The 19,533-nt window shown below is 42.9% G+C and overlaps 1 protein-coding gene across 1 annotated transcript in view; it reads right to left on the bottom strand.

Annotated features, from left to right (window-relative positions):
- Positions 1-6,652, bottom strand: part of LOC133234299 (neuronal acetylcholine receptor subunit alpha-7) — a 139,615-nt gene extending 132,963 nt beyond the window's left edge. The window contains exons 1-2 of the mRNA XM_061394662.1: positions 6,325-6,652; positions 5,935-6,074 (exon numbers count right to left, since the gene is read on the bottom strand). Coding sequence (XP_061250646.1) covers positions 5,935-6,074; positions 6,325-6,370 — 186 coding nt within the window. The 5' untranslated portion in view covers positions 6,371-6,652. The remainder of the gene's footprint in view (positions 1-5,934; positions 6,075-6,324) is intronic.
- Between the last annotated feature and the right edge of the window lie 12,881 nt (positions 6,653-19,533).

The following is a 19,533-nucleotide window of genomic DNA, read 5'->3' on the forward strand; positions in this document are numbered from 1 at the left end:
AGAACAACTGGGAAAATACAATGAGAAATACAGTCAGAAAGAATAGGGCAATGAGGAACAGCAGAGCCAACGTCCAAGAAAGGGAGGGAAGCTTAGAGAATAACAGGGTCTGGGGCCACTTTTCCAGATCCATGTGATGATTTCTAAAGCAATGCCTAGGAGGCCAAAAGTTAAAGCAAATCTTGGCAGAATCAAGAGCTGGCAGGACATAGTGGGGTTCAAGGTCTACAGAATAGAGGGAAGACCTTGCTAAGTTCTCTATATTCACACTCTAGAATGTATATGCAAAATTGAGAAACAAACCAGCCCTCTTAGGAAGGGAAGCCCAAGTCGTCCTCTTCTCAGTCACTAACTGGATTAAGGTGATTTGTGCTTGCTGGTACCTATAGCCTGAGTGTTGGTCAGAAGCAAAAGTAAAACTGGAGGGAGGTATTGTCAAGTGTCAAGATCTTCAAATTATCTCTGTGATATTTCACATACAATATCTGAGACAACATAAAACACAACCAAGCTTTGAAGTAGCATTATGAATAATTTCAATCAATACTTTATAAGAGATTTCTAAGATAAAAATACGAATAGGGATCAAATATACAGTGGTAGTGAGAGTTACATAATAGTGGGAAAAGAACACAATTTTAAAATTCAGTTTACCACTTGGCCTACTTGTGTCACTTTAAAAGTAATGCCTGCTAATATTGTTTAAAGTGCCATAATGATGTTATGCCATTTTAGTTTTTAAATATTTCTCTAAACAACCTATGAACACAGAGAAAAGACTGAAATGCACCAGAAGGCCTTGAGTAATGGTGATTTGGATGACCTTTATCCCCCTGCAGTCCTTTTTTTAATTTGATTTCCTACACAAAACATGTATTTGTAGCTGTAAGAAACATCACTTATAAACACATTAGGATAATTAAATAATTGCACCTTGGGTTTTCTTCATAGACTGTCTTCAAGGTGTGCAATTTTTACAGCAAATATTTGATAATGTTAAGCTTGAGTTGTAGCATTTCACATAGTGGCCAGTAAACGTAAAATCTTAAGTCTGACAAAGCAGAGCAGAGCCACCAAGGGATTTCAGGTAACACACAAGCCCTCAGACGCTGGACTCCACACCCAGGCCTGCCTTCTGCAGCAGCAAACCCCAAATGCACAACCACTTAGTTCTGCTGTTTTTGTGACTAAAGTTTCTAAAATCTTGAATCTGCAATCCCAAATGTATAAAACAGCAAAAATCATTCTTGCATCATTGTGTATTATATATTTCTATATAATCATGTGTTGATTCTTATTATTCAGTTTAAATACCTTGCCTTCTGGACATGTTTTCCTAACTAGCACATTTATTTTATGCAAATCAACACTCAGAATGGCCTTTAGATGTGTGTGTACAGACAAATGACTAAATGGAATGCAAAAGGAGAAATATTATGGAAACTGTTGGTAGTTTAGAATCTCACACTTGCATCACTTCAAAATGATTTCTTAGGTATTATCTCATTCCCAGCTCAGTTACAAGCTCATGTAGTGAATTAATAATCACTGTTAAGTCAGACTATGCAGTTAGGAATAATTTAGGTACCTTCAGTTAACAAATTTATCTATGCACCTACATAGAATTCTTACACACAGTTATATATCATAGACAGTATGCCCCAAAGGTCTCTGGAATCTGTCCTTGTCTCCACATTTCCACACTGACCATTACAGTTTTGACCTCTTCATCCTTTGCCTACATTATCTCGTCTCTTTAATCTGTCCCACACATACACTGCCCTCAGCATCCTTGATCTAAACACAGATCTAGTAACGTCCCACCTCCGATTACAAATCCAACACCTTCTCACTTTCTACCTCGTGCCTCACTAAGGGGGCCTGATAGATAGCCAGAGGAGATCACAGCAGGTAAAACTATCCCTCTGAAAACACATGCTTTGTCTTTAAAAGTTTATGTACATTTTTTTCATTCATCTATAATTTATACCTGTTGGGTTGAATACAAATATTGTGCTTTGGACTGTTTCCATTTCTAGAAAAATATGCAGTGGCAAGCTGATCTTGCAGCTTCATGAATCCTCTGGCACACCACCACCACCAAAACCTCCTCATATCCTGGAAGATATACCCTGATGAGGGCCCAAGAGGAAATCTAAACTCTGCAGAGCCACTCGACATACCTTATGCTCAACATTTCTTCTGTCTATGGTATGAACTCACCTTAGCCCTCCTACCAAAAGATAACCCCGTCCTTCATCTTACAAGGTGTGTTTCTAGAACATCATTCTTACAAAAGGGTATATAAGAGAAAGTTAGTAATTTGGTTAGTATGACATCCGTCTTTTAAAAATTCCCAACACACATAAGCACATTCAAGGTTCTGTAAAGCTTTGTAGCACAACTGCAGCCAAGATCAACTGGGAGCCAGTTTCCCACAGAACGCACCTTGCTGAGGGTATGGTGTCTTCCCACTCTCATTTTTCTTCATCCTGTTCGCCTCACCGGGAAAGCCCTCCATGTTTTCTCCAACTGGCAAACTCCTGCTCACCTTTAGAAATCTAATTCCTAGCCACCTGGCTGGAAGTAAATATTTCCTCCTAGGTGTGTCTGTGCCACATTTGCATTCAGGTATATGTGAGATACTCTTGAATTTACAGGTCAGTCTCCATAGGTAAGACTGTGAATTATAGAAGTAGAAATAATCCCTTAACCATGTATACATTCCCAGAATCTAACAAAGTTCACAAGAAGATTTCAATAAAAAATATGTGTTGAATAAGCTGATGGACAGGTAAATAATCTTCCATGGAAATAAGACATGTAGAATCATACATTATCTCCCTGTTACTCCAGTCGGGAAATCTCTGCTGGCAGAAAGTGGAACAATAACAAGATTTGGAAGGAAAAGGGTCTCTAGAACAGCCCAGTCAGAATGGGCAAAGGACCTCTGGAACTGAATTTGTAAAGAGAACCTGATACCAGTTAGGGCTTGCTACATGAATCAGTCATGAGTCACTGTATCTCTGTCCAGGGTCCTGAGGGTCCAGCTGGAAAGCCCTGGCTCTGTCTCAAAACCAGACAGACTCAAGTCTGGCTGGAATACAAATGTTTGCATATTGCATTATTTCTGATATAGAGACTTCCTTTTCACTGTAATCTCAGGACAGTCACATTTAATCAGTTACACTCAAGTGGTTTAAATAAATTAAGCTGATTTTTTTTTCTACAAAAGAAGTTAAGGACTCTAAAGGAGGCTGGACATACAAAGGACTTGCCAGGCAGCTGTGCATGTTCTACACAGCCCTGCCTCTAACCACTGAGCAACCCTGGCCAAGAGACCACACCTTTCTAGGCACTGATGTCCCAACCTTTGAGTAGCTACATTATGAAGATATAGCAAATCTTCAGTGAATTACCAGTGTGTGGCAAGCGCTTTCTCTTATTTAATCCTCTCAAAACCCTGTGAAGTGGACATTATTCTCATTTTACACACGAGGAAACAGAGCTTGGAAAGTAAATTTGTTGAAGGCCACTCCATGACCTCACAGTATTGGCAAGCTGGGAAGTTCCACACATTCACAGCTAGATCCACGGTCAAGGTGAGACCAAAGCTTTCTCCCCTCCCACCCTCCTGTGACCTCTGGCTGCTGACAGTGGTCTTCATGAGCGCTTCTCTCTGCTATTGCAATGTTGATGACACACACTGCTTATAATTATTATTCTTAAAATCTTCTAACTTGACAAATGTTTGCATTTCACTATTTTTTTTTAGTTGTCACATCATGTAACCCTAGTTTATACCCAAACTTTTCATAAAAGCCAAAATCTCTCATGTAATTTGACTCCTGAAAGGTGTCTTAAAGAGATGGAGGTACTAGGAAGAAGCCTGCAGCTTCCTGGTGAGTGGTCTTCTCTCCAAAAGAGACTGCGACAGCCTACAGCACATGCTCCCCTTGGTCACTGCTCCCGCTCCCCGGCTGAGTAGCCACTGCCCCTCCACATCCCAAGCATCCAGCTCAAGGACCAGTCCAAGACCGGGAGTTGTGACACACACACACCCACAGTGAGGCCCATTTGTGGCCAACCCCAGGCAAATAGCGTTGGGGCGGCTTTCATTTTCTCACCACTGTGTAGTGTGCCAGCTCACCTAGTCCTCTGTAATTTGCGTGCATGTGTGCATGTGTGTGTGTTGGGGGTGGGGGGTAATTTTGTTTTATTTAGATGAAAATGAACCCTGTCTTCTAACTTTACAGTCTCTCAAAGTTGCCTCCACAGTCATCACAATGACCGCTGAAGTGCTATCCTGTCCAAGGTATTAACAGGAAAGTACAGACTCAGAATGCTTGAGAAACTTGGCAAAGATCAACCAGGTTTCCCCTCTGGCTCGGCGGTAAAGAATCGTCCTACAATGCAGGAGGCACGGGTTAGATCCCTGGGTTGGGAAGATCCTCTAGAGGAGGACATGGCAACCAACTCTAATATTCTTTCCTGGAGAATCCCCATGTACAGAGGAGCCTGTCAAGGCTACAGTCCATAGGGCTGAAGAGTTGGACATGACTGAATCAACTTAACATGCACACCTAAGACCAATCATCCAGAAATAAGCAGAGCCAGAACCTACCAAGGCTCCCAAGGACAAATCCTATGATTTCTAAAGTAACAGAGAAGCTGCTCCATAAAGTCTGCCTCCCCAAATGCCACCCCACCCATCCCCCAAAGCCTCTGAGATTCCATTTCTCTGCCCTGGCTCTGCTCAACACCAGGGCAGCTTTGTCAGCACCTCTTCCCCTAACCCCGTATCTCTGTCCTTTCCTTCTTCCTACAGTCCAAGCTCTCTAAACAGCAATTTTTGCCCTGGTAACCCACGGGACAGCACTTATCTGCTTTTACAGCTCTCCAGTGTGATAGTTTGTCCACGTCACTACACACACACTGAATATTTTGAAGCATAGGTCTAACTGTGGGATAGGAGGAACTACACATTTAACACAGGTGTCCTGTGGGAAAAGAAGCCATTCATCTTAGCAACTGTAACTAGATTAAATGATGCAACATACAACAGTTTAATAGAACAGGCACTCTTTATCTGCAGGATTATGAAATCTCACTGGTCTTCTTACACTTCTGGAGGTTCTTAGTACTTTCCACCTGTTGTAGTTTTTCTCACATTCCTTTCCTACCACATTCTCCCCTCCCTGGAACACCATCATCCCTGTATACTGCTCCAGAGCCAAGTCCAATGCTTTGTACAGGCTAGACACTGAAGCTCACTTATAATGACTTAAATGCTTTCATTAAATATTTGTACTGTATGAAGGATGTGCCAATGAAAAGTGAATATCCAAAGCAATCTAGAAGAGCAGAAGAACAAACTTATCCAGATTTTACACAGATCTGCCAATTGAAGTGAGCACTAATAAGTCTGCAAGAAGCCCATGGGGCTGGAAGCTGTTGCCTGAACAAGCAGACAAGTGTACCCGGGCAGGGGAGCCTTGCTCATCTTCAGAGCAGAACCACCTGCATTAACCTCTCCAGGAAAGCAAACCATGCCCATTATTGGAACTGGGGAGGGGGTCTAAATGCTCACAGCTGGCCCTCTGCCTGGAGAGACAAGTCAACTGCAAAGCCCAGGGCCAGACCGGTACCCAGGGAAGCAGGATAAAAGTCTAGAAATGCCTAAATTGACACCCATGTCAGACTGCAGGCCAATACTTATACCAGAAGGGGTACTAATGTGTGACCATTCGGACCTATTCTTGATGACTCCTGACTCAGGATGGAGATACTTTCACCCTGAGTTTCTAATCCGAGGGCAAGTCAGGTCTGAAGTACCAGCGCACAGGTGGCCTGGGAACGCCAGGTTTCTCCCTGGGCGGCTAGGGAAACCGAGGCACACGGCGGCGGGCAGGCCCGGGCCCGGCCGGAACTTACCACGTCCATGATCTGCAGGAGGCTCAGGGAGAAGTAGACTGTGAGCGGCAGCGAGTCGTTGGCCACCGGCCTCTCCAAGGGGTTGTAGTTCTTCACCAGGTCTTTGTAGAGCTTCCTCTGGAACTCGCCTTGCAGGGACACTTCGGGGAGAGGAAAGGAGAGACGCGCGGGCTGCTCAGCGAAAGCCGGCGGGAATGCGCCCCCTGCCCGCACCCCCAGCCGCCCAAGCATCGCAGCCCAGAAGTGCCGGGCTCGCCTTCCACCGGCAGCGCCTCCCGCTGCCCTTAGCAGCAGGCGCGAATCCCCAATCCCGTCCCCGGCGCGGGGCGCTCCGAGCCGCCTGGGATCCCACGGAGCAAGAGTGATGGGTGGAGAGATCGGCGGCTTTACCGTGCAAGATCGACGCTGCCAGCGCCAGGCACAGCGAGCCGCGCATGTTGGGGGCCGGAGCTGCGCGTCTCGGAAACCAGCCCCGGCCTGCGCCTGCGGCCGCAAAGCCGCCTCTCCCGGCTGGGCTGGCGCGCCTTTAAAAAGCCCAGCGCGCGCCCACGCCCCGACCGCCCCCGCGCGCCTCTCCACGTGACGAGCCCCGCCCCCGTCCCCCGCGCCCCTCCCCCCTCAGCCCGCCGCCCGACCCCAGCGGTAGGCGGCCGCGGGGGAGACAGTAGCCCAGAAGTCCAGGAGAGGCGCGCCACCTCCCAGCGTCCGTCTCCGCCGAGCGGTGCCCGCGTGCCCGAGGCTGTCAATGGCCAGGCTCTGTCTCTTCTGTCCTTTGTCCCCGGTCCGCTGGCCGCCACTCTTAGAAGCCACGCCGGGTCGCTGGGAGAACGGTGGGACCCTTCTGAATCTGGCTCCCCAGGGCCCTGTCTCCACGCCAGCTGCTGGACGCAAAGCCCAGGAACCAGGCTCTCACAGGTTCGCGAGTCCACCCAAAGGAGAGGAGACAGACATGAGACAGGTCCCTCCTACCCCCGCGAGCCATGGTGGATATTCTTCCAGCAACCATTTGCTGGGCATCACCGGCCTGATTCTCAGATGGTTCTGGAGGTGTCCAGAGGAGAGCCGAAATCGGCCAGGGAAGCATTATTCAAGGAGACGCTGCAAAAGTGTGTGATGGAATTCCCAGTGTATATCTTCTTTATGTTTAGTTCTCTTTTAAAGGCAATTCAAAAGGTTGAGGGGGAAAAGTTAACTCTCAGCTCCTTGCCAGAGGACAGGCAAAAGTTGGTGGTGTGATCTAGGCTTTTTTTTTTTTTTTTTTTTAGCCAGCAAAAGGCCATTGCCAAGGGAAGCTTCTGAGCAGACACCAATCAAGAGGTCAGGGGCTTAATCATATCCCAGATGTTGAAGAGGGGGCCTGATTCTGGGAGAGGATGGAAGAGAGAATGCTGAGGACAGCCTTCAAAAGTGGTGGGTAAACTCTATCCCTTTTGCCCTCAGTGAGCATGTTGCAGAAGGCTGAGAGCCGAGGGGTCCCTGCACTCAGTTAGGTGGTCTGCAGCTCAGCTTCCTTAGGCCCCAGAGAATCCGAGCTCCACCAGATGTTAGGATCACTGTGGACCAGCAGAGGCAATGCCTGCATGTATGAATTGCATAAGGCCCAGAATTCTTGGATAGCACCAAAAACTAGGGGAAAGCTTACCAAAGTGTGCCTGCCCATGAATTTACCCCAACATCGGGAATGGGCAACTAAATCAGTTCTTTGATTTGGAAAAATAAAGAAATATGCCAGCCTTGCAATGAAGTGTCTTGTAGCAAAAAAAACCAAACAAACCCTGCTTTATATATATATTTAGACATGATGCATATATAAATAATCAGTATAGGCTTTGATAAATGTACCAAGATCCTAAAAGAAGGAAGGGTTCATTCTTTCCGGAGAATGGTTCATAGAAAAGGTGACTGCTGACCTGGGCCTGCCTCGAAGAAGGTGTTTGATGGAACACCAGAGCAGGGATTCCTGGTGAGCAGACAGGCGTCGTCTTCACTTCATCTGGTTCCTGAGTTCTATACCATCTGTGGCAGCCAGGATACACACAGAATTGGCATGTGGTAAAGGAATGAGCTACACAGTATTGGCTGCTGGCAAAAAGGGAGTCAGACAAGGGGAATAAAACCCAACAGACTAGAGGAATCATAAGCATCAATTGGAAAATTGCCAGTGACACACCACCTCCACTGGCCCTATGAGCACAGCTCTTACTTGCCTACATATTACCTGAAAGTACCTAAAAGCTCTGCCTTCCATCCTAGAGGGACACGAGCCCAGAGGGGCCAAGGAGCTGCATATACGTGTGGTATGGTCACGGGGATCAAGGTCCTGGGAGCATAACTATTTCCTTGCCTCCGCTGTACCTTGCAATGCCAGAAATCTCAAGTTCAACCATTTTCCAGTGGGACAGCAGGTCAATAAGTACAGATCTTCCTCAACTTACATTGGGCTTACATCTGGATAAACCCATTGCAAGTTGAAAATATTGTAAGTTGAAAATGCATTGAATACAACCTAACCTACCAAACATCAAAGATTAGTTTAGCCTACCTTGAACATGCTCAGAGCACTTACATTAGTTTACATGAGCCTATGGTGCAACTCTGTATTGAGCAAGTTTATTGATGTAATTTTTCCAAGAGCATTTGCTCACTTCATGCCACTGTGTCACGTTTGCTAATTCTCACAATATTTTGAAGTTTTTCATTAAAATTATATTCTTTATGGTTATCTGTAATTAGTGATCTTCAATATCACTGTTCAAGTTGTTCTGGAGCACCACAGACCACACTCATATAAGATAGCAAACTTGATAAAAACTGTAGGCTTCCCTGGGGCTCAGATGGTGAAAAAAAAAAAAAAAATCTGCCTGTAATGCAGGGACCTCGGTTCAATCCCTGGGTAGGGAAGATCCCCTGGTTGAGGTCATGGCAACCCACCCCAGTATTCTTGCCTGGAGAATCCCCATAGGCAGGAGCCTGGCGAACTACAGTCCATTGGGTTCAAAGAGTCAGACACGACTGAAGTGACTTAGCACGACCTTGTGTCCTGACTGCTCCACTAATCAGGAGTTCCTCTGTCTCTCTCCCACTCCTTGGGCCTTCCTATTCCCTGAAAAACAGCAATGTTGAATTAGGCCAATTTATACCCTACAGTGGCCTCTAAGTGTTCAAATGAAAGAAAGAGTCACACATGTCTCATTTGAAATCAATAGCTAAAAATAATTAAGCACAGTGAGGAAGGCATGTCAAAAGCTGAAAAAGGTCAAAAGCTAGAACTCTTGCACCAAACAGTTAGCCAAGTTGCAAATTAAAAGGAAAAATTTTTGAAGGAAATTTGAAGTGCTGTTCCAGTAAACACGTGGATGATAAGAAAATGAAACAGCCTTCTTACTAATATGGAGAAACTGTTAGTGGACTAGATAGAAGATCAGTGTAGTCACAACATTCCCTTAGAGCCAAAGCCTGATGCAGAGCCAAAGCCTAATGCAGAGCAAGACCCTAACTGTCTTCAATTCTGTGAAGACTGAGAGAGGTGAGGAGGCTGCAGAAGAAAATCTGAAGCTAGAAGAGATTGGTCTGTGAGATTTATGGAAAGACACCATCTCCATAACATACAAGTGCAAGGTGAAGCAGCAAGTGCTGACATGGAAGCTGCAGCAAGTTATCCAGAAGATCTTGGTCAGATGATCAGTGAAGGTGGCTACACTAAACAACAGATTTTCAATGTAGAGGAAACAGCCCTTATTGGGAAAAGATGCCATCTAGGACTTTCATAGCTAGAGAGGAGAAGTTAAAGCCCTGCTCAAAGATTCAAAGGTCAGACTGACTGTCTTGTTAGGGGCTAATGCCCCTGGTGACTTGAAGTTGAAGCTAATGCTCATTTGCCTTTCTGAAACTCCTTGGGCCCTTAGTGAAAAATGAAAGTGTTAGTCAGTCATGTCCAACTCTTTGCAACCCCATGGACTTAAGACAGACAGACTCCTCTGTCCATGGGATTTCCTAGACAAGAATACTGGAGTGGGTTACCATGCCCTTCTCCAGGAGATCTTCCCAACCCAGGGATTGAACCCAGGTCTTCTGCATTGCAGGAGGTTCTTTATTATCTGAGCCACCAGGGAAGCGCACTTGGGCTCTTAAGAATTATGCTAAATCTACTCTTCCTGCTCTCCTTGGTAGCTCAATTGGTAAAGAATCCGCCTGCAATGTTGGAGACCTGGGTTCAATCCCTGGGTTCGGAAGATCCCCTGGAGAAGGGCATGGCAACCCACTCCAGTTGCCTGGAGAATCCCCAAGGACAGAGGAACTTGGTGGGCTGCAGTCCATGGGATCGCAAAGAGTCGGACACGACTGAGCACCTAAGCACACACACTCTTCCTGCTCTCTAAATGAAACAACAAAGTCTGAATGATAGCACATCTGTTTACAACATGCTTATCTGAGTATTTTAGACCCACTGTTGAGACCTACTATTCAGGGGGGGGAAAAAAAGGCTCCTTTCAAAATAGTACTGCTTATTGTCAATGCACCTGGTTATGCAAGAATTCTGATGTAGATGGACAAAAAAATGAATGTTGTTTTCATGCCTACTAACACAATATCCGTTCTGTAGCCCGTGAATCAAAGAGTAATTTCAACTTTGATGTCTTCTTATTGAGGAAATACATTTCATAAGGCTACAGCTGCCGTAGATAGTGATTCCTCTGATGGCTCTGAGCAAAGTAGATTGAAACATTCTGGAAAAGATTCACGATACTAGATGCCATTAAGAACATTTGCAATTCATGGAAAGAGGTCAAATATCAACATTGACAAGATTTTGGTAGAAGCTGATTCCATTCCTGATGAATGACTTTGAGGAGTCAAGTCTTCAGTGGAAGAAGTAACTGAAGATGGCTTAGAAAGAGAACTAGGCTTAGCAGTTGAGCCTGAAGATGTGACTGAATTGCTGCAATCTCATAATAAAACTTGAATGGAAGGGGAGTCACTTCTTATGGATGAGCAAAGAAAGTGGTTTCCTGAAATGGAATATACTCCTGGTGAAGATGCTTTGAAGACTGTTGAAACGACAACGAAAGATTTAGAATGTTACATGAACTTAGTTGCTAAAATAGTGGCAGGTGTTTAGTGGACTAACTCCAATTTTCAAAGAAGTTCCAATGTGAGTAAAATGCTGTCAAACAGCATTGCATGCTACAGAGAATTTATCCCATGAAGGCAAAATACTCATCACCATATTAACAGACTAATACAATTATCATGTCAACAACATATTCTAACATAATAAAATTCAGTGTTGTATAAAATTCAATGCCGTTTCAGGATTAAAAAGTACACAGCCAACCTAAGATTAAAGGAAACTATCTTAACTTGATCAAAGTAACTTCTAAAAGACTACAGCAAAGGTCATGTTTTTGTTTTTCTGTTTGATTAAACTTTTAAATTTAGAATAGTTTTAGGTTTACAAATAGAGTTATAGAGACATACAGAGAATTCTTATATAGTCAGTATGTAGTACCCACTATTGTTAACACCTCCATTCTAAAGGAGATCAGCCCTGGGTATTCTTTGGAAGGAATGATGCTAAAGCTGAAACTCCAGTACTTTGGCCACCTCATGCGAAGAGTTGACTCATTGGAAAAGACTCTGATGCTGGGAGGGATTGGGGGCAGGAGGAAAAGGGGACGGCAGAGGATGAGATGGCTGGATGGCATCACCAACTCAATGGACGTGAGTTTGAGTGAACTCTGGGAGATGGTGATGGACAGGGAGGCCTGGCATGCTGCAATTCATGGGGTTGCAAAGAGTCGGATACGACTGAGCAACTGAACTGAACTGAACATCAGTGTGTTATATTTTTCCAACTAAAGAAAGAATGTGCTTAGTTGCTTCAGTTATGTCTGACTCTCTGTGGCCCTAAGGACTATAGCCCGCCAGTCCGCTCTGTCCATGAGATTCTTCAGACAAGAATACTGGAGAGGGTTGCCTTGCCTCCTCCAGGGGATCTTCCTGATCCAGGGATTGAACCCGCATCTCCTGCATTACAGGCAAATTATTTTATCCACTGAGCCACGGGGGAAGCCCAAAAGAAAGAATATAAATATATTAACTAACAACGACACTTTATTCATATTTTCTTAGTTTTTGCCACTATTTTTCTGTTCTAGAATTCCATCAGGACACCACATCACATTAGATATGTCACGTGTCTCCTTGGGCTCCTCTTGGCTGTGATGGTGTCTCAGTCATGCGGGTTTATTGATAATCTTGAGAGTTCTGAGGAGTACCTGTCAGCTGTTTTGTAGAATGTTCTTCGATTTGGATTTATCTGATGTTTACTCAGGATTAGACTGAGGTTGTGAGTTTGGAGGAAGACGACTACAAAGGTGAAATGCCATTCTCATCACATCATATCAAGTGTACGTACTATCAACGTCACTTATCCCAGTCGGTGTTGACCTTGATCACCTGTGTGGATGCAGTGTTCGTTGTTTCTCCCTTGTGAAGTTACTCTTTTGTACCTCCCTCTCTGTTCTGTGGACTTTGGAAGGATGGCAAAATGTGTACCCCACTTTAAGGAGTTGGGAGTTAAGCTCCACCTCAAGTTTTTACATACAAATTAAATATGCCCCAAAGTACATACTTACATAAATTATCTTAAATTATTCTACTTGGGCATTCATCTCCTCTCCCACATTTATTTATGTATGTAATCATTTTTTTTTATGTCAGTGTAGACTCATGAACATTTACTTTCTACTTTGGGTTATAACTGAATACAACTTTATTTTGTTGACCAAATTCTTCAGTCACTGGGAGCTGGTTCAGTTGACTCCTGCATTGCTCTGATACCCTCTCTTGTGGATTGCTTTCAGTACTTTTGCATTCTTTCTAGCACTACACGATTCTTTATACTTATATTTCTGGCCCCAGTCCTAGAATCAGACATTTCTCCAAGGATCCCTATTTCCTTTTGTTTAAAAATGGTGTTAGAAATGAATATCTGAGTCCTGGGTGTGCATGTTGGCACTGGGGGGGATGTTGCTTCTAGGACGTCGGAAGCTGTCAGAGGAAGAAGGTATATGTTTATTTAACCAGTGTACATGCATAAACCTATCTATATCCATATTAAGCCACACATAACTCCACACCGAAGTATCCAACTCTAATACCATATGGATCATCCCAGCCTCCTCCACCCTCAGCTCCTATAGTGAAAAGCCTGTATCATACCATTGCATCTATTTACTTACTGAATTTTGAATTTTGGTATACATCTATAAAGGTTTCAGAATTCTTACCTGAACCCTTAGGTGATGTACATATGCTTTGATGACTGGAGTACAGTACCTATATAGTTTTTTTTGCTTTTACATCTCCATGCATTGCCATAGTTACTTAAGTCAGTACATTTTTCCCTCAACAACTTCACTGAGGATATTTTAGATATTTTTGTCACAATCAATGATTCATCATGGGTTTCCTCTGAAGCCCTAAGTGATTTTTTAAAATTTGTATCAAGCGAGACTCATTCTTTTTGTTATAAAATTCTATTTTTTTAAATTTTATTTTATTTTTAAACTTTACGATATTGTATTAGTTTTGCCAAATATCGAAATGAATCCGCCACAGGTATACATGTGTTCCTCATCCTGAACCCTCCTCCCTCCCCATACCCTCCCTCTGGGTCATCCCAGTGCACCAGCCCCAAGCATCCAGTATCGTGCATCAAACCTGGACTGGCGACTCATTTCATACATGATATTATACATGTTTCAATGCCATTCTCCCAAATCTCCCCACCCTCTCCCTCTCCCACAGAGTCCATAAGACTGATCTATACATCAGTGTCTCTTTTGCTGTCTCGTACACAGGGTTATTGTTACCATCTTTCTAAATTCCATATATATGCGTTAGTATACTGTATTGGTGTTTTTCTTTCTGGCTTACTTCACTCTGTATAATAGGTTCCAGTTTCATCCACCTCATTAGAACTGATTCAAATGTATTCTTTTTAATGGCTGAGTAATACTCCATTGTGTATATGTACCACAGCTTTCTTATCCATTCATCTGCTGATGGGCATCTAGCTTGCTTCCATGTCCTGGCTATTATAAACAGTGCTGCGATGAACATTGGGGTACACGTGTCTCTTTCCCTTCAGGTTTCTTAAAAATGCAAAATGTCATAGCTTGACCATTAAAGTATTATACAGAATAGATAATACTTTACTGTCTATAAACTCCCCTGTGTGAAGTCAAGTGGCCTTAGGAAGTATTATTATGAACAAAGTTAGTGAAGGTGATGGAATTCCAGCTGAGCTATTTAAAATCATAAAAGATGATGTTGTTGAAGTGCTGCAATCAATTTGTCAGCAAGTTAGGAAAACTTAGCAGTGGCCACAGGACTGGAAAATGTCAGCTTTCATACCAATCCCAAAGAAGGGCAATGCCAAAGAATGCTCAAACTACCATACAATTTCATATGCTAGCAAGGTTATGCTCAAAATCTTTCAAGCCAGGCATAGGCAGCATGTGAACCAAGAACTTCCAGATTTACAAGATGGGTTTAGAAAAGGCAGAGGAATCAGAGATCAAATTGGAACCTCTGTTGGATCATAGAAGAAGCAAGGGAATTCCAGAAAAATATCTGCTTCTGCTTCATTGACTATGCTAAAGCCTTTGACTGTGTGGATCACAACAAACTGGAAAATTCTTAAAGAGATAGGAATACCAGACCGTCTTACCTGCCTCCTGAGAAACCTGTATGCAAATTAAGAAGCAACAATTAGAACCAGACATGGATCAATGGACTGATTCAAACTTGGGAAAGGAGTTTGTCAAGGCTGTATATTGTCATGCTGCTTATTTAACTTATATGCAGAGTACATCATGCAAAATGCTGGGCTGGTTGAAGCACAAGCTGGAATCAAGATTGGCAGGAGAAATATCAGTGATCTCAGAAATGCAGATGATACCACCCTAATGGCAGAAGGTGAAGAGGAACTGAAGAGCCTCTTGATGAGGGTGAAGGAGGAGAGTGAAAAAGCTGGCTTAAAACTCAGCATTCAACAACTAAGATCATGGCACTCTCAGTCCCATCACTTTATGGCAAATAGAAGGGGCAGAAGTGGAAGGAGTGACAGATTGTCTTTTCTTGGCCTCCAGATCACTGCAGACAGTGAGTGCAGCTGTGGAATTAAAAGGTGCTTGCTTCTTGGATGGAAAGCTATGACGAACCGAGACAGTGTACTGGGCTTCCAGGTGGCACTAGTGGTAAAGAACCCTCCTGCCAATGCAGGAGACTTTAAGAGATGCAGTTTCAATCCCTGTGTTGGGATGATTCCCTGAATGAGGGCGTGGCAAACCGCTCCAGTATTCTTGCCTGAAGAATCCCACGTACAGAGGAGCTCAGAGGGCTACAGTCCATAGAGTTGCCAAGAGTCAGACATGACTGAAGTGACTTAGCATGCACGCGGTCTATTAAAATACAGAGACATCACTTTGCCCACAAAGGTCTGTCTAATCAAAGCTGTGATTTTTCCAGTAGTCATGTATGGATGTGACAATGCTTTCGAATTGTGGTGCTGGAGAAGATTCTTGAGAGTCACTCGGACAATGAGGCGATCAAATCAGTTAATCCTAAAGGAAATCAACCCTGACTATTCATTGGAAGGACTGATGCTGAAGCTCCAATATTTGGGCCACTTGATGCAAAGAGCTGACTCACTGGAAAACACCATGATGCTGGGAAAGGAGGAGAAAGGGGTGGCAGAGTATAAGATTGTTGGATGGCATCACTGACTCAATGAACGTGAGTTTGAGCAAACTCCTGGAAATAATGTAGGGCAGGGAAGTCTGGCATGCTACAGCCCAGACTGGGACACGACTGAGCAACCGAACAAGAGTAACAACATAAACTCCCCTGTGCTTCATCTGTTTATCTCTCTCTTCCCAAATCCCTGGCAACCATGAATACATTTATCTTCTTTATAGTTTTACCTTTTACAAAATGTCATATACATGGAATAATACAGTATGTAGCCTTTTAAGACTGATTTCTTTTATGTAGCAATACACTTTTAAGATTCATCCATGTTTTTGCATGGCTTAATAGCATATTTCTTTTTATTGCTGAATACTATTCCATTCCATAGATGTGAAAGTGAAAGTCCCTCAGTCATGTCTGACTCTTTGTGACCCCGTGGACTATATGGTCCATGGAATTCTCCAGGCCAGAATACTGGAGTGAGTGGATAGCATTACCCTTTTCCAGGAAATCTTCCCAACCCAGGGATCAAGTCCAGGTCTCCTGAACTGCAAGCAGATTCTTTACCAGCTAAGCTAACAGGGAAGCCTGCAACAAGAGAAGCCCCTGCAATGGAGAACCTGTGCTCCGCATCTAGAGAGTGACCTCCCTGCTCACCACCAACTAGGGAAGAGCCGGAGCAGCAACAAAGACTCAGCACAACCAAAAACAAAACATTTTCAAAAAAAAAGAATTAATGAATAGAAAATGTGAACATATAGAAACGAAGAATAGCTGTTGGGCCAGGAATTTGTAACAGGCGGCTTCCTTACCAGTTGAGCCACTAGGGAAGCCCAAGAATACTGGAGTGGGTAGCCTATCCCTTCTCCAGGGCATCTTCCCAACCCAGGAATCAAATCAGGGTCTCCTGTATTGCAGGCGGATTGTTTACCAACTAAGCTATCAGGGAAATGTAAAATAGTTTATTTTTCAATTCATCTATTGAAGGACATCTTGTTTCCAGTTTTGGGTAGTTATTAATAAAGCTGTAATTAATATTCAAGTGAAGATTTGTGTGTGTGTATGTAAGGTTTCAAATCACTAGATAAATACCCAGAAATGTGATTATCATAGGATCCGAGTATGTTTAATGTGTTAGTTTTCTTTTTGCTATTGCTAAGTCACTTCAGTCGTGTCTGACCCTGTGCGACCCCATAGACGGCAGCCCACCAGGCTCCTCCGTCCATGGGATTTTCCAGGCAAGAGTACTGGAGTGGGGTGCCATTGCCTTCTCCGGTTAGTTTTCTAGGGCTGCCATTACAGAGTTGCTTAATCAGCAAACATTTACTGTGTAACAATTCTGGAAGCTAAAAGTATCAAGGTACCAGCAAGGGTTGGTTCCTTCCAAGGGCGGTGAGGGAGAATATATTTCATATTTCTCTCCTATCTTCTGGTAGTTTGATGGCAATCTTTGACTTTCCCTGGTAGGGAGCAGCAGCATGACCCTGATCTCTGCTTTCATCCCTGCATGATGGTCTTTCTCTGTGTATATGTCTTCAAATTTCCTTTTCATAAAGACACCAATCATATCGAATTAAGGACCCACTCTACTCCAACTAATGAAAGTGATAAGTGAAAGTGTTAGTCTCTAAGTCATGTCCCACTCTTCGCGATTCCATGGACTCTAGCCCACCAGGCTCCCTTGTCCATGAAATTCTCCAGACAAGAATACTGGAGTGTGTTGCCATTTCCTTCTCCAGGGGATCTTTCTGACCCAGGGATCAACCCTTGGTCTCCTGCATAGAAGGCAGATTCTCTACTGTCTGAGCCACCAGGGAAGCCAGAGTATTATAACTCCAGTATACAACTCCAGTGTAATTATATATCTTCAATGAATGACCTTATTTCCAAATAATGTCATAGTCTGAGGTATTGGAGTTTAAGATTTCAACATGAGATTGGGAGGGGGGTGGTGGTGCAATTCAACCCATAACATTTAGTTTCTTAAGAAATTGCCAAATTATCTTCCAAAGTGGCTGTACCACTTTGCATTCTCATCCAGAAATTAGAAGAGTCTTTATTGCGTGTATCCTTGCCAGAACTGGTATTTGCCATTCTGAGACTGGTACTTCATTGTTGTTTTAATTTGTGTTTCTCTAATGACAAATGATGTTGAGCCTTTTTTTTTATATGCCTATTTGCCATCTATGTATCTTGTTTGCTGAGATATCTATTCAGATCTTCTACCCATTTTTAAATTATTTTTTTTCTTATGGTTGAGTTTTAAATAGTCTTTTTATATTTTGGATAGATGTCCTTTATCAGACATGTGGTTTGTAAATGTTTTCTCCTCATTGGAGAATTGTCTTTTCATTCACTTAACAATGTTCATTACAGAGCAAAAGGTTTAATTTTAGTAAAATCCAAATTATGAACTTTTTCTTTTGTGAATTGTGCGTTTGATATTGTATCTAAAAGACCAAACCTAAGGTCACACGGATTTTTTTTCCTACAGTTTTCTCCTATAGGTTTAATAGGGATTGTGAAAGTGAAAGTCAGTCAGTCATGTCGGACTCTTTGTGACTCCATGGACTACACAGTCCATGGAATTCTCCAGGCCAGAACACTAGAGTGGGTAGCCTTTCCCTTCTCCAGGGAATCTTCCCAACCCAGGGATCGAATCCAGGTCCTCTGCATTGCGGGCAGTTTCTTTACCAGCTGAGCCACCAGGGAACAGATTTTAACTGGGATTATGCTGAATCTATGGATCAAGTTGGGAAGAACTGGCACCTTAAAAATATTGTTTCTTCCAATGCCTCAATATGGAATATTTCTCCATTTATTTAGACCTCTTTTGATTTCTCTCATTGAGTTTTCTCTCATTCTGTAGTTTTCTGCATAACATACCTTGTAAATATTTTGTTGGATGTATGCCAAAGAACATCATTTCCTTTGGTGCTGTTGTAAATTTTGAATGCTTTTTGAAATTTAAATTCCAATTGCTAGTATATAAGAAAGCAGTTTAATTTGGTATATAGACTTTACATCCTGCACTTCTGCTGTACTCATTTATTTAATTAACAAGTTTTGAGGGGGTGTTTTCTGTGTGTATGGATTCTTTGGTGTGTTCTACATAAACAGACAAATTATCTGAGACTAAAGATACTAGTTTTATTTTATCCTTTCCAATCTGTGTACCATTTATTTCTTCTTCTTGTATTCCAGGATGATAATGAATAGGAGTGGTGAGAGCAGACATCCTTGTCTTCTTCCTGGTCTTATAGGAAAAGAGTTTAGTTCTCACTATTAATTATGATATTAGTTGTAGGTTTTTCATATATTCACTTGAGTTGAACAAAGCCATTCTCTTCTATTACTAGTATTTTTTTTAACTGGTACTGTGAATGGTAGTGAAACATTTTTTATGCATCTATTGATATTTTTGTTTTAATTTCTTTATTGTCTTTTTTAGTTACACTATTTTGCATTTATTGTTTGTTCAAGGAATTGCAATATACTTCATTAACTTATGAATATCTACTATGGTTACTATTGTACTACCTCCGATAAAATGTAATAGTCTTATAACAGTAAAATTCTATTTACCTCTCTTATTCTTTTTATTGTTATCATATATTTTACAACCACATGGGTGATAAACCCCACATTACAATGTTATTGAAAGTGAAAGTGAAAGTGAAGTTGCTCAGTCGTGTCCGACTCTTTGCGACCCCATGGACTGTAGCCTATCAGGCTCCTCTGTCCATGGGATTTTCCAGGGAGTGCTGGAGTGGGGTGCCATTGCCTTCTCCAGGGGATCTTCCCGACCCAGGAATCGAACCCAGGTCTCCCACATTGCGG

This window comes from Bos javanicus, chromosome 21 (genome assembly GCF_032452875.1).
Source record: "Bos javanicus breed banteng chromosome 21, ARS-OSU_banteng_1.0, whole genome shotgun sequence".
Taxonomy (NCBI): domain Eukaryota; kingdom Metazoa; phylum Chordata; class Mammalia; order Artiodactyla; family Bovidae; genus Bos; species Bos javanicus.